Source organism: Mirounga angustirostris, unplaced genomic scaffold, assembly GCF_029215605.1.
Source record: "Mirounga angustirostris isolate CCGP_5_RB_7025 unplaced genomic scaffold, mMirAng1.0.hap1 SCAF_14, whole genome shotgun sequence".
NCBI lineage: Eukaryota > Metazoa > Chordata > Mammalia > Carnivora > Phocidae > Mirounga > Mirounga angustirostris.
Window position 1 is genome coordinate 39,281,747 of NW_026991722.1, and position 16,076 is coordinate 39,297,822.

Genomic DNA, 16,076 nt, shown 5'->3' on the forward strand with positions numbered 1-16,076 from the left:
ATGTCAGGTCCCTAGTAAGAGAAGTTTTTTTTTAGATTTAGAACAATCAACTCGGTAGACCAAATAAAGAGCTCCTTACAGAGCTGAGCGGGAAAAGGCAGATCTCACAAATGCCCAGTCAATCTTCTAGCTCCAGATCTCCTATGCGCTGGTTGATCCAGGCAGCAATCCATAACTTAAAATGAAATTTTTCTGTCATTGCCAAGCCTCCATTCTAAGTAGCAAGTGTGATCATTGACCGGCGTGGCTTAATTGGTGATTAAACGAAGAAGAAAAAAAGAAGAAGAAAATATATGAGACACCCTTCAGATCCAAAAAGAAGTCTCTTGAAACATTTCAATGAGTTAATTCTGCATTGTATAGATCATGAATCAGGCTCACCAGAACTTGCCCCACCTCCCTCCTTCCATTAGTTGCTAACAAACCAAGGAGAAATGGTTATGCTGAGAAATTACCAAACTGAGAATAATAGAAACATGTTGAAAACCACCTCTGGGGTAACCCACTCTTAGAGCTGGCTGGACAGACTCCTAGGATATCTTACCTAATCAGAGCTTCCTAAGGCGTGCTATAATAAAAGTGCAGAATATGCCCCTCCCACCCAGTCCAACAGGGCAATGGGCACACTGCCTCTAGGTTTACTCAAAACTAACTCGCGAATTGTATCCCTGCTACCTGTGAAATAATTGCAGGAAAATATACATTTAAATGTAATGCTACTGAGTTATTTTGGTCTCATGTAGGATTTGATTCTTCAGTGAAAAGAGGTTAAAAGTTGAAACTAGGATCAATAGAAACGCTTTGATGACTTTACATTATTTTCCAGTAAAAATAAACATTTTGGGTATTATTTATATGGAGATCTTACCTCCTAGCTAGTGTAGGAAAAAAAAAAAAGATGAAAAAGAAAAAGCAGTTTGGAGAGCACTAACAACAAAGTTTATATTTCACAGAGTAAGAGAAAAGCTAGAAGGAAATACATAAAAAATTGTTTCCAAATTTAAATATTTTGTTTCTAGAAACTTTACAAGAAACAACGTGAAATTCTATTTGAAAAATCTGTTGCCATTTGAATCTGATGGTGAAAGTCAAGAATTGAGCTAAGGTTCTAGTAATTCAGTCTCATGCTTTAGTATATAAACTGACCACCCTAAGGGTCAGAACTAGTAAAGACTTGTACAATATGCAGGGTTCAAAGTATGTTTGTAGAAGTTGCTGGTAGTCTCCTTTTAACTTACCACAATGCGTTGAATATTGCCTCTGGCGTTGGGGGAGGAGGGGCTTGAGGAGAGAGATGAATAATTGGAAATACAAATAGTGTAATCCCATGTAAAAATCTTCAGTAATCTGGAATTTACTTTTCCAAAAAAAGCCCCAGAGAGCCTAATCCTGTGTGGTTCTTCATGAGGTGGGGGGTGGGCAGGGAGCACTCCCAAGAGAGACCTGGTATGGTAAAATTTTAGCCTGGAGCAAAGGTTCACATTGCTGACAGACCATTAACTATCCAGTGCTTCTATAATGCATTTCATGAATTCTCACTTTGGGCATGCAAGGGGATAAGTCCTAGGCTCAGAGTCTTCACTATTGGAATTTCTACATAAAAATGCCCTTTTAGTCAGGAAGTGAAACCTACTGATTTTTTTTTCCATTTAGATCCTAACAGTGACACTGTGTGGATAAAGCTAGGAGTACACATGTAGCATCCAAATTAAGAAAATCTTGGCTAAAAAGAGAGCAAGTTCTGACAGGCTCACTCAGTGTCACTGAGGAAGGAAGGAACCAGGACAGACAAAGTGAGAAAACTGAAATTTAGACTAGGATGAAAGGAGTTCACACTACCATGAAGAGATCTTGCTCTTATTCTCCATTATCTAAACTTATTTAATGGAGGGTTTTCATACTTGTCATGAGTAACAAGCATTTTCTCTTCTAGACCAGTATATAGCGCATGCAAGAATGCAACACCTTACAGCCCACATAATCCAAATTATTTAAAGATGGCCCATTAGTAAAATTATTTCAGAAGCTCTAAGACTTGTTATAGAATGCTCATATGGAAGAGGGATACTGACTTACTCTTGTGTCCACATTGCAAAGAAATATCTGTGTTCCTTTGGTCTATTCTTGTAGACATGTCTCTTTCCAATGAAACATTTTAACTGAGAAGATAAAAGCACTTGTAAGACAACCGTGACCCTATCATATTCAATAAGAGAACAACTGAAATCTGGTTAGAGAAATAGAAGGAAGCAATGGACATCTGTGGGCACTTAATTTTGCAACTGTTTTTAACCTAATATTTATAACCTAATATTATATTTAACCTATATTATAAGTAGTATTATATTTAAATGGGTTTTTACTTCTCTGTAACAGGAAATCTCAAAATTTTTAAATTAATGATTGCTCTGATAATCCAACTAAAAGCTTCTTCCAAATACCTTTCTCCAAACTTATATGTGGAATCTAAAAAAAAAAAAAGTCAAAATTACAGAAGCAGAATGAATGGTGGTTGCTAGGGGCTAGGGGATGAGGGAAATGAGAGCTTGGTCAAAAGGTACATACTTTCAGTTATAAGATGAAAAAGTCCCAAGTATCTAATGTATAACATGATGATTATAGTTAATATTGTAGTGTATACTTAAAATTTGCTAAGAGAGTAGATCTTAAGTGTTCTCACCAAAAAAAAAAAAAAAGGTAGCTATGTGAGGTGATGGATGTGTTAATTCACTTGATTGTGGGACTCCTTCCACAATGTATGCATATATCAAATCACTGCAGTGTAACTTTAAATATATTACAATTTTATTTGTCAATTATCCCTCAATAAAGCTGGAAAAAATTAAAACAAACCGAATACATCACCATCTATACCATTACCGATATAGTAATAAATTACCTAAACAAACAAAGAATTTAACTGTCTTTTACAATATTACTAGGAAAAGTTTCCTTGCAAACATCTTGATGGCTGATTTTTAAAAACTTTTTTATCTGGGTAATGGCTGATTTTTAAAAAACTTTTTTTTTAAAGATTTTATTTATTTATTTGACAGAGAGAGACACAGCAAGAGAGGGAACACAAGCAGAGGGAGAGGGAGAAGCAGGCTTCCTGCTGAACAGGGAGCCCGATGCGGGGCTTGATCCCAGGACCCTGGGATCATGACCTGAGCCGAAGGCAGACGCTTAATGACTGAGCCACCCAGACGCCCCTAAAAACTTTTTTATCTGGGTAATGATGGTTCCAAAGCATGAACAAAATGCTAGACACTATGATAGCACTTTACATATGTATTTGCAAATAACCCTGTAAGGAAGGTACCATTAACATCCCCCTGTTACAGATGAGCAATCCAAGGCCGAGAGGGGTTGAGGCACATGTCAAAGGTCACACATCCAATAAATCATGTAGCCAGCAATCTCTTCCAGAGACTAAACTGTTAATCAAGATGCTGTATACTGCTTCCCAGAGGTTTTGGCACTTTGTAAACACAACTTGGAAAATCTCCTGATAAAAACCTCTAGGGACTCTTGATCTTGCTACTCACATTGCCCAAGAGTCTTGGCACTAATTTTTATGAAGACCATTCAGTCATCAAACAAATTATATTCTCTGAGGGGCTTGGCACTTAAACACTGTACTTACTCAGTATTGGACCGTGTGTTATCCCCATAAAGTATATTATTCCAGTAGCAGCAACGAGATAAAAGAAGCGAAGGGTCAAGGACTTTCTCAACATATCAACCTAGTCATCCTCCAAATTTTTGAGTCCCCTTTGAACATGTGTTCTCCCTCAGCTCTCATGTCTTACTAGTTCCCAAGTCTTATATCTTCCTTTAAAATATCTTTGGCATCAGCCCTTGTAAGTCTTCCATAAAACTCTAATTCAGGTCCTCAATATCTCACTCCTATCTTATGGTTTACCTCAGAATTGGTCCTTTCAGTACAGCTGGTGTCTTTGGCCCTTGAAGGCATAATGGGAAAATTTAATAAATTGCCTCTCTGGAAAAGAGACTAAAAAATAGCCCGTAGCTTTGTAAAAAGCAACAACCAAAACCAAAAACCATATCACTAAAATTCCTACAATAGGTTATGTAAGAGCAAAATTTCAACACTAAATTCAGTTCACAAAAGTTACTCTATTTGCAGTAGTACTGAGAAGGGAAAAAAAATGATAATTGAAGAAAAATTTTGATGATGTAGTTCTCTTATAAATTGGGAACAATGACCCTTGAAGGACCATGAAAAAAGTGAATGTCAAGATAATTTATTATTGTTACATTATCTACCTCATTTTTCACTTTGTCTTACTGAGCTGTGATACCCTTACAAGGTACCAAATATCCCAAACATTAGTGAACAACTTTAATGGTGTATCAAAAAGCAAGATAAAAGGAGCTGAAATGCATATGATTACTGTAAAGGTCTCAGATTTAGAAGGGAGCTGTATGTGTGATTTCCAAGTTCCTGCAACCCTTTCTAAAGCAGGATGTACCTCCTTGGCCTGAGCTCCTTTTGCAATTTACAGCGGGTTGTTGTTTTCATTGTAGAAGAGCCAGTTTCTATGCATGTCGGTTGGACAAGCATTTATACGTTATTGGTGGAAGGAACGAAACCGGCTATTTGTCCAGCGTGGAGTGCTATAACCTAGAAACAAACGAATGGCGTTATGTGTCCTCTTTGCCTCAGCCTCTGGCGGCTCACGCAGGAGCAGTGCACAATGGGAAAATATACATTTCAGGCAAGTCATTCCTCTACTTTCTGTTACAAAGTTCAGTGCCAATGCCCTTTCATGACTGGTATGTATATGTTTCATTCACAGGGGGTGTACACAATGGAGAATATATCCCCTGGCTATATTGCTATGACCCTGTGATGGATGTCTGGGCTCGAAAACAAGATATGAACACAAAACGCGCCATCCACACTTTGGCTGTCATGAATGATCGCTTGTATGCAATTGGAGGAAATCATTTGAAAGGTCTTTTTTTTTTTTCTTTCTTAAATCACAATATCATTTGCATCTCATGTTTCTTGCTAAGGGGTTTTCTCGTTAGATAATCATAGTTAACCAAGTAAAAAACATGTTGACCAAATAAAATCGACTCTGTGTAAATTAGCTGGACCCTTGGGCAGGCATTTATTTTAGCTCTTCCGCAGATAGGATTATTTTGAAGTTACCACACACATTAAAGAAATGAATAATGATGTTAACAGAAAGTAAAAAAACGAGAGCATTAAAGCACGAACAATTTGTTGTAACAATGAGTTCAGTAAAATAAATTATTCCTTATCCCCAAAATTATAGTAATACATTTTTTCCAGAAAATTGTTTTTTGTAGTAATCATGAAGAACTTCAGTCACAGAGGCACAAAGAAGCTAATACATGATTTTTCTTAACGAGAACATGTCATAGAATTTCATGTCTAAATTTAGAATTATTTCTTTGAAGAGTTGAATACCAGACCTTCTATGACTCTCAAATTCTTTGTTTGCTTTATAATAAAAATATTTAAAACAGAGTATTTTTAGAGTTTTGTTTGGCTCCTTTCCTTCTCCATATATGTCTATGACCACAACTTCCTGTAGTTTGTGTGCGCGTGTGATTTCATGCTCATGCGCAGCACACGGGTGCGACAGGGAAACAGAGAGAACTCTGGTGTTGAGAAGAGTCCCGAACTGCCTCGGGCCACAGTCTCTCGTCACCTGAAAATGAAGAAACTGGTCTAGTTGATCTCCAAAATCTCCTCCAGCTCTGGCCAGCCATGATCCTTGAAATTGAACCAAACGAGCAACAGGCCATCCAAGTGTGGTAGCTGAGGCCCATCTGTGCATTTATTTTTCCGTAGTACACCCATCTAAAAACTGGGTTCAAAGTGGACATTCCTGTCCGGATTTCCTAATACATATGTACCCCTCTCGTAATAAAGACCACACAGGCTTAATGTTTATGTAAATATTTCCAAGTTCATATTCAGTCCTAAACGTCAATATCCTGGTCCATGCTGTTCATCTTTGTGCTCTCCTCAGTGGGAGATTATCTTTGCGGCTGTAATTCTTCCTTTTATATTCTTTTTCTCTCTCACTGGTGCTCCTTCATTTCAATCCATACACCATTCCTTTACATCAAAATATTTGTATGCAGTATTAACTTTGTAGCTTTCTACATTAAAATGTGATTTCTGCTAATTTCTTTTGCATAATAATGACTAAACATTCTAGGAACTCTTAATGCTTGAGGTTATACCAGAACAGAAAGATTTGGGGAATGACAACCTAAATAACACACACACACACACACACACACATCAAACTAGGTTGGCTCACGGAGGCATTATGGCTTAGAGGGAAAGGTATGGATCTGGGTCCCAGTTATGCATTTGGAGTTGTGTGATCTTACTCAAGACACTCAACCTCATGTCTATAAAAGTGGGATAATTGTCCTTTCCTTGGTAGTTTTTGTGAGGCTTACAGTCAACATATATATGTACTGGGTGCAGAGAAGGCATACATACCCTCCTGTGATGCCATTAGAATTTCAGAACTGGGAATTTGCCCCAATCCTCATTCACATATATTATCATCAATAATCTTAATGGTAAAGGAAAGGAATATGCCACAGAATTCCAGTAAGCCCTTCGTTCTCCTGTTCCCAAAGCTGTGATTTATTTTACGTATGAAGTTAGTGGCCTGAAAGAATTTGTCCACCTCTTCCAGAATGAAAATTATTCTACTTTTTGGTCAATCTCTCTATTACTTTGGAGAGCCCAGTAGGTTGATTAATTTAGTGTATGCATTGTAACTGTCAGCTAGCAAATAGCCATTGCATGCATTTAGATAGAAGAAAAATATTAGTAAGGATTTGGTCTGCTCGGTGACCATGAAGCTCTTCCCAAGGATTTTTTGACTTCCTAAATTAAAAGCAGGGTCCCAGTGGAGTCCAAGAACTTAAGTTGTTCTCTGCCACCTGCTTATTGCCCCAGCCACTGAGAAACTTCATCAGAGGTGAGAGGAGAAGCCCTCAGCAGAAGTTAGCCCCCTACTCTACCTTGATCCTTAGTAGATATTGGAAACCACTCACGTCATCATAGTTGTTTATAAACATAAATAGTTAAAAAGGTAAAAGATGCTGAACACCATGTTTTTAGTTAATTAAAACATTTTGAGAGAGTTAAATATTCATTTAGGAAAAATGATCCCGTTTAGTCTGTAAGAATATGAGCTCCGAAGCCTGTTTGCCTGAGTTTAAACTTCAACCTGTCTACTTGCTGGCTGCATGCCTTATTCAAGTCATTGCCTCTCTCTGTCCCTCAGTTTTCTCATCTGTAAAATGAACATAATGGCATAACTATCCCTGTAACATGTTTCCCAATTTCACCAGTAAATTTATACTTTTGTCCCTTTAGAGACAAAATTATCTATTTCTTGGATCTAGAGCTTTTTAAAAAAGAAGGCCTAGCCTTGAATCAGGACACTGAGAGTTTATTCTTACGTGGTTCCATTTTGCTATGTCACTTAGGTTTCTCCCACCTTGACGTAATGCTCGTGGAATGCTATGACCCAAAAGGTGACCAATGGAATATTCTCCAAACTCCCATTTTGGAGGGTCGAAGTGGTCCTGGCTGTGCAGTGCTCGATGATAGCATTTACCTTGTGGGAGGCTACAGCTGGAGTATGGTATGTGTCCACATTTACCTCACCCTCCTCCTTTCTGTTTTGTTCTTACTTTATGTTTCCCTCCATGTGTGTTACCATCCACACAAAAACCTTTTTAGAGTATCATGTTTGGGGGCGCCTGGGTGGCTCAGTCGGTTAAGCACCTGCCTTTAGCTTGGGTCGTGATCTCGGGGTCCTGGGATCGAGCCCCACGTCGGGGTCCCTGCTCGGCGGGGAGCCTGCTTCTCCCTCTCCCTCCGCTGCTCCCCGCTGTGCTTGTGCTCTCTCACTCGCTCTCTCAAATAAATAAATTAATTTAATTAAATCTAAAAAAAAAAGTTTAAGAGTATCATGCTTGTATGCAAACAGTAAGTTACTTTAAGTAATAAAAAAGAATCAGCATGTTTGCTGTCGAGCTGGCTTGCTCTCTGATCAACTGTATCCCCAAATGTGGCTGGTCTCCGCTTCTCTCCTATCCCCATGCCTTTGTGATTCTGGCTTTCCAACTAAAAATGAGACTGAGTGGTTTCTAAAATGTACTTTTGAAATTGTTTACATAGTTTGTTGAATTGTTTGAATTGTCCGAAAAGTTTCTGACCAGGAAGGCATGAAAACTAGAAATTGTTAAATATCTACAAATTCTCTTTAGGATAATTTGCCATTGCTTTTCACTTTGCCCCATCTTTATCACAAAAATTTCCAAGCTCACACAAAAAGCTAGAGTACAGTGGACTCTCGTTAACCCAGCATCCAGCTTTAACATCCATCAAGATTTTGTGATACTTTATCTGTCCTTCCTTTTAAAAATTTTGGCTGAAGAAATCTGAAGCAAATTCTAGACATCATATTATTTCACCCTAAATGCTTCAGTATTTATCTTTAAAAAAATTAAAAAAATTATTTGCTTATGTAAACATACCATCATCACACCCAACAAAATTAACAATAATTCCTTAATATCTAATCTATATTCAAATGTTTCCTATTGAAATGTATATTTCAAGTTGATATGTTCAAGTCAGGATCCAACAGTCTCACTTGTATTGGGTTATTGTATCTCATCCATCTCTTGCAATCCGGAAAATTACCCCACTCCACTTCTTCCATACCATTAACTTGTAGAAAAAAAACAAGAAACAAACAAACAAACAAACAAAAAAAAACAGGGTCAGTTATCGTAGAGAATAGCTGGCATTTTGGAATGGGCAAATGATGACCTTGCGATGTCATTTAAAACAGTCTCTGTCTCTGTATTTCCTATAAGACGGAAAGTTAGGCATAAGGACTTAATAATTAAGCTCAGCTTTTTTCTCTTTAAAATTTCTTTTGTGGGGCACCTGGGTGGCTCAGTCGTTAAGCGTCTGCCTTCGGCTCAGGTCATGATCCCGGGGTCCTGGGATCGAGCCCCGCATCGGGCTCCCTGCTCGGCGGGAAGCCTGCTTCTCCCTCTCCCACTCCCCCTTCTTGTATTCCCTCTTTCGCTGTCTCTCTCTCTGTCAAATAAATAAATAAAATCTTAAAAAAAAAAAAAAATTAAAAAAAATAAAATTTCTTTTGTTTCCTTTTCTTTTCTCTTTTGTCAGGAACACCTGAGGAGGTGGCCATATAGTTGGAATTATATCACATTAGGAGCCACACACGCTGTGTGGTCAACATATTCATTTTTTAAATGATGACTGTCTTTATATTTTCTTAGTTATGGGTTGGTTTTCTAAGACTAACTGGAGGTTGGGTGCCTGGGTGGCTCATTCATTGAGTTTCTGCCTTCGGCTCAGGTCATGGTCTCAGGGTCCTGGGATCGAGCCCCGCATTGCACTGGGCTCCCTGCTCTGCGGGAAGCCTGCTTCTCCCTCTCCCACTCCCCCTGCTCGTGTTCCCTCTCTCGCTGTCTCTCTCTCTCTCTGTCAAATAAATAAAATCTTTAAAAAAAAAAAAAGACTAATTGGGGGTTTATTTGTTTTGCATCAGACAAGGTTGTTACATAGTTTGGGGGGAGTTTTCAATGGATCTTAGTTGTATGGAGGCAAATATAGATCGATATATACGTAACTAGATACTCAGATCTGTGCTTGTTCGCTGGTGCACATGACGAGCTGCAAAAGCATACGCATTTGGAACCAGACACCAGCAGCACACATTCAAAAACTGATGACTAGGTTGGTTGGAATTTGGGGGTTTTGCCTATGATATAAAAACCAAACAGCTCTGGTTTTAGAAGGGAAATTTACACAAGCACTACCGCTAGATGTTAACAAAGGAAACAAGATTAAAGACATTTTTTATTTCTCATGTGGCCACTTGAAAATCAATCGATCGATCAATCAATCAATCAATGTACAAAGAAGTTGGCAAGCCCACTTTTCCAGTTTACTTCAAGCTAGTTTTGGATGCCAGCTCTGATTCTCTAGGGTAGTAAAATAAGAATGGAAAAGTGAGGCAACAATCTCAAATCCAATTTACTGAAATTATTTGAAAATTGAAGGTGAGTTTTTTAACTTAAACCAGCTGGACAAATTCCAATTTTTGGTCAATTATTTTGAAGGATTTGTTGATCATCTAGGTGTTGCAGGCACTTGACTTTTATTATTAATTACACACACATAGATTTTGAAATCTTGTGACTCTCAAATTTTCCTTTCGAATAAAACAGTTTAAAATCCACTGCTTTCATTTGGAACTTTTTAGCAAGAGCAGAGAATTGATGTTTTCTTTCCAATGTAAATGTGACCGATAAGATGGTCGTTGCACTTCTCTGAGCATTCTTCCCTAAATGCCCCCTGCTCTGCCATTACAGGGGGCCTACAAGTCATCTACAATATGCTACTGTCCGGAAAAAGGCACCTGGACAGAATTGGAAGGAGATGTAGCGGAACCTCTGGCAGGCCCAGCCTGTGCAACGGTTATCCTGCCCGCCTGCGTACCTTACAACAAATAACACCAGCAAGCCCTGGAATGAACAGTATCACATTCTTGGAGACAGTGACAGGTGACATCTCTATTATGCTAGGAACAGTGCATTCTAATGGTACAACTGCCGAAACCCACCCTTGGTTTCTAACGATATTTCCAAGTAACTACAAAAGAAAAAGACCTGTTCTTGAACAGATACCATGTCTGTAACTCGGATCACAGCAAACACGCGGTGGTGACAGACTCTTCCATTTCAGACTGGTTTTAACTTGCCCCAGCTTTACGAAAAGCCCTCACGTGGATTTTAACTTTCAAAAGGAGAAAGATAAAATATAGAAGAGTGCCCCCAGAGAGACCTAAGATCAGTATTGTGCATTGTAGTCTACCTGCATGTGATCTATGTTGAAGTTTTGGGGATATTGTGTTCATGAATGATTCAGAATTTGACCCACTAAAATACTTACTGCATCACAGAAATTGCCACTTGACTCTATATTCCTAACCTGTGGCTACTTCACAGACTCCATAGGCAACACAGTTGTAGAAAATCATATAAGATTAAAGAGGAACATGTTTGTTTTTATAGATCTGCATTTCATTTACATTCTGACCCTTACAGCACCTCATGGGATCAGAGAAAGATGTTGGTTCTTGTAGCAATTGCTTTCTGCCCTGTAGGTTCTAGGCCAGCCAGTCATAATCTGTGTCCTCAATTTTATATGAAAGATTAAAACAAAATGTATTATGTAACTCTTCATTCCACAGAGGCTCATGTTTTCTCATTTTCTACAGTATATAAAAAAGTAGTGAACACACCTGTCATTTCCTTCAAAAGGTAGGACTGACAAAGTCACTCGTACAATATTGAAGAGATTCTATTGAATAACACATCTGACCCAAACTTAACCCATAATGAAACTGGGAGATTGCTTTTAGGAATTCAGGGATGAAAAGAAAGAATAATTTCTTTTAAGTACAATCCCAGTTGTCTCTCTGTCCCTAAGACACACAACTTGAAAGAGCCACAGGAGTGAATCATAGCTCTTAACAAATATTTCTCCCTCTTCCTCACCTCTGGCTCTAGAAATGGCTCCAGATTTGGCTCTAGAAAAGCACATCACTCACCCTGATTATTCTCCAACTCATCATATTTGTTTGTTATCACCAAAGATGCCTGAACTCAGTTAGGTGAGCAATTGCTAGTTGTCTTTAGGAGCATGAGGAATTTAGGAGCAGAAGGTCAGGAGAGCATGAGATAGTTTTCGGTGCGGCCAGTCAACAAAGCAAAACGGGAAGGAACATGAATTTGATGTTCAAGCCCTTCAGAGCTGGAACAACAACAGTTAGGAGTAAATACTAGCCTAAAATATTTTTCAATCACCCAGAGGTGTATTGAATCCCTCAACAAAGGTGTCATTCAAAACAACGACGTGGGGAAGCCACAGATTAAAAATGCCTTGGTGATCGCTTCTCGGCCTTTTGGCTAAGATCAAGTGTAAAAATGCCTTGGTGATAAGCTTTCACCGTGGAGCATGTCAAGATAGATGAGTGTACTGGAATCTAATGCTGTTTCTACAGTAAAGTGCAATCTTTGTTGTTTTTGTATTTATTTGTATGTTCAGATCCAAAGGATCCGTTGTAAAAATATATATATAAGTATATATATATATATATATCTCCAGTGCAATCAACTTTCATTTCTTTTTCCTTGAAAACATACGATATAGAGAAGGAAAGAAAAGTTACAGTACTTTGCGGGGAAGAGCCTAGCTGGCGTCCTGAAGAGAACAAGGTCGGCTTCAGAAACTTTGATCGTCAACTGCTACCATTTCTTCTGAAAGTCACAGTTTATACTAGGATATTCACTTTCCTTAGACTTGTTCTTCATTTATTTTTTATTTCTAGGCAAAATAAATAAGAGCATTTATGAGAACTATAAATAAAGCTTTCTGTATTTCAGAAAGGCATAAACTATTAGAAGTGAAAAGTGAGTACATAAGTCACAGAGATTGTAAATTTTGTACAGTATTAGAATGTGTAAATGAAGCTTGCTTGGAAGGGGAAAACTTTAAATAAAAACTTTATGTACTAACTCAACTGTCTCATATTCCTACCTATAAGGCATACATATAAATCTCTATGGTGAATTGTTTAAAGGTTTACAATATGTAAGTGCCTAAATATTGTTATTCTGTTGATACGCTTTGCAAGTTTATTTAGCTTCCTGGCAATATATAAATGTATATGGTATAGATGATGCAAAAAATTATGGAATGCTTCTGAAAGAAATGTGTGAGTTAAAACTTATGAGTAGAGGGGTGCCCGGCTGGCTCAGTCAGTATAGCATGTGACTATTGATTTTAGGGTAGTGAGTTCAAGCCCCACGTTGGGTGTAGAGCTGACTTAAAAAAATGAATTTTTAAAAAAATCATGAGTAGAATCTGATTTATCCACTGCAAGAGTGCTGTGATGAGGCATAAGTTATCTAAGATCTAATAATTAAATATTTATGTAGATTATTAGAAGCACCATATGTATTAAACAGTACTTGCATACTTTCTAAAGAAAAAGTGAATCACGCATTTAATTAGATCAATTATCTTGAAACATAGTATTTAATTGTATTTTCTTTTTTAAAATCTGAAAAGGAAGTGCAGCAGAAGGAAAGAGGCTGTGGGAGACAGTAGGGGAAACTGAGGCATGTAGCTGAAGGTAGAAGTTGGGCAACCTTCTAGGCAAAGAGCTATGAAGGGTTGGAAGCTATTTCCTGAAGCCTGCAAGCTGGAAAGAATTTACTTATTTTTCCCAGCTAAATGGACCTTTGTTGATGATTAAACCCATAATTAAAGGATCATTTGATCGCTCCTAGTATTCCATGAAAGAAAGAGTAATGGGGTTTCTGTGTTCTTCTAACTGGATCTCCAGCCTTCCATGCTTGCTCTCTGCGGTAGCCTCTTTAACCATCTTCTCCTGAGCCGATTGACTAGTTGTTGCAGGGCTTCTTCCAAATGCCCTGAATCCCCAAAAGCTCTAGTACTGACCAGATATCATGAGCAGTTAAGCAAAAACTGTCTTTTTCCTAATCCCAAGGAACCGCCTACTTTAAGTTTGTGACTAGACTGACAAAAACTGGGAGAGTGAGCATAGGGGCCCGGTTTTTTAGTTAATTAAGCTGTGTTTGTAGGCTTAAAATTAGTACCTGTGTTTGTGCTCCTCTATTAGGGCCAAATTTATGTTTTCCCAGCTGCTTGACATTTATATCACCTAACAAATTGTCATCATTATCGACATTGTAAGTATCAAGTATTTATTGAACATATCCCAAAAGGCATCACAATAAATGCCTAGGGGCGCCTGGGTGGCTCAGTTGGTTAAGCCACTGCCTTCGGCTCAGGTCATGATCCCAGAGTCCTGGGATCGAGTCCCACATCGGGCTCCCGGCTCGGCGGAGAGCCTGCTTCTCCCTCTGACCCTATCCCCTCTCACGCTGTTTCTCTCTCTCTCTCAAGTAAATAAATAAATAAAATCTTTAAAAAAAAAAAAAAAAAAACAATAAATGCCTAAGTTCTTATTAAACTTAGTTCTCTAGGTCAAAGTATTTTTTTTTAAAGATTTTATTTATTTGAAAGAGAGAGACACAGTGAGAGAGGGAACACAAGCAGGGGGAGTGGGAGAGGGAGAAGCAGGCTTCCCGCCAAGCAGGGAGCCCGATTCAGGGCTGGATCCCAGGACCCTGGGATCATGACCTGAGCCAAAGGCAGACGCTTAACGACTGAGCCACCCAGGTGCCCCAGGTCAAAGTATTTTTTAAATGAAATAGCAAATAAGCTAAAATAAGTTTGGTAAAGCATCCCAAAGCCAATTAAAACACACTGGCAGACATATTGATAGACTGAGTTCCTATAGATGAGGTAGCAGGAAGATCATGACTGATCAAGCCTGACTTCCTAGAAGCACCTGACCTAGAGGATGTTGAAACTCTGATAGATAATAAAATGGCAGGGCACCTGGGTGGCTCAGTCAGTTAAGCGTCAGGCTCTTAATTTCGGCTCAGGTCATGATCTCAGGGTGGTAAGATTGAGCCCTGTGTAGGGCTCCATGCTCAGCGTGGACTCTGCTTGAGATTCTCTTGCTCTGCCCTTCCTTCCACTTGCACTCGCATGCTCTCTCTCTCTCTCTCAAATAAATAAATAAATCTTTTAAAAAAAAAGAAAAGAAAAGAAAACACAGCAATGAGAAGAAGCAGAAAGGTCAATATAAAAAGAAAATATCTAAGTAGTATGTTTTCTTTGTGTGGTTGTACCTGCATAGTTCTGCTCTGGTTAGTATAATAAATATGGGCCAAGTATTGGACGGGGTTCTTAATGGAGACACTCTACATGTGTTGAGTTTACAGGCTTGGCGCAATAACAAAAGGTTCAGTTCAACAATGAGTATGAAAAATACGCTTCAAGAATGCAACACAACAGTATAAGGATAAGAAAAAATCTTCTACAAATTGAAGTTTGAGTGGCTTATTCTTTTCTAGGTTATTGTCTGGCATATATTAAGGACTCAGTAAATGTCATTTCTTAACATTAGCAGGAGTAATATTACCTTAGTGCTTCTAACTCACTAATGATGCTAAACACAAGATGATTGGAGTGAGTTAACATGTAGAACTATCTACTCCTCAGGCTAAAAAGAAATATACAACTTCAGGTAAAGTGGTCCTTGATTCTAACCTCCCCTTCCGTTTTTTATTTATTAGGGTGACTCTTCCTCTGTGGCCTTTCAAATCCCCTATGTACAACAAAATGACACATGGAGTTGGGTGGGCTGGGGAGGTAAACATTTGGCTGCGGGATGAAGTCATCCTACATTTAGAGACACGGCAGGCTTCTTGCTTCCAATCAAGTCACTCAAATCCAGGACATTTGAGGGGGGGGTACCTGGGGACTCAGTTGGTTAAGTGCCTGCCTTCGACTCAGGTCATGATCTCATGGGTCCTGGGATGGAGTCCCCTGTAGGGCAACCTGCTTCTCTTTCTCCCTCTGCCCCTCTCCCCCATTCATGGTCCCTTGCATGCTGTCTCTCTCTCAAATAAATAAATAAAATCTTTAAAAAGGAACATTTGAAAACCAAACTAAATTAGGAAAAAAAGAATAAGAGAAATAAGATTTAGTTATTAATTCAAAGTTATTATGTCAACAATATTATAACAACGTAACACTTCCACTGATTTACTGCTTGTAATGAATTAGGTATTATGCTGGCATTTTATACATGTTTTCTCATTTACTCCTCTGAACAGTTCCATGAGATAGATATTATTCAAAAATTAAAGGTCAGGACACTTACACTCAGAAAGGGTAAACTATTTGATGTTAGACAGCTGATAAGTAATGGAGCTAGGAGTCGAACCAAGGCTTTCAAATTAAGTCATCCTCTGACCAGCATCTTCTTCCAACAAAGAAACTTCTTAAGTCAACCATTTGAAGTCACATAGGAACTCTTAGTGAATTTGCC

General features: G+C 38.5%; 1 protein-coding gene across 1 annotated transcript in view; it reads left to right on the forward strand.

Moving 5' to 3' along the window:
* KLHL14 (kelch like family member 14) overlaps window positions 1-10,593 on the forward strand; it is a 94,298-nt gene extending 83,705 nt beyond the window's left edge. The window contains exons 5-8 of the mRNA XM_045886390.1: window positions 4,552-4,742; window positions 4,824-4,982; window positions 7,522-7,679; window positions 10,453-10,593. Coding sequence (XP_045742346.1) covers window positions 4,552-4,742; window positions 4,824-4,982; window positions 7,522-7,679; window positions 10,453-10,593 — 649 coding nt within the window. The remainder of the gene's footprint in view (window positions 1-4,551; window positions 4,743-4,823; window positions 4,983-7,521; window positions 7,680-10,452) is intronic.
* Window positions 10,594-16,076: the final 5,483 nt, after the last annotated feature.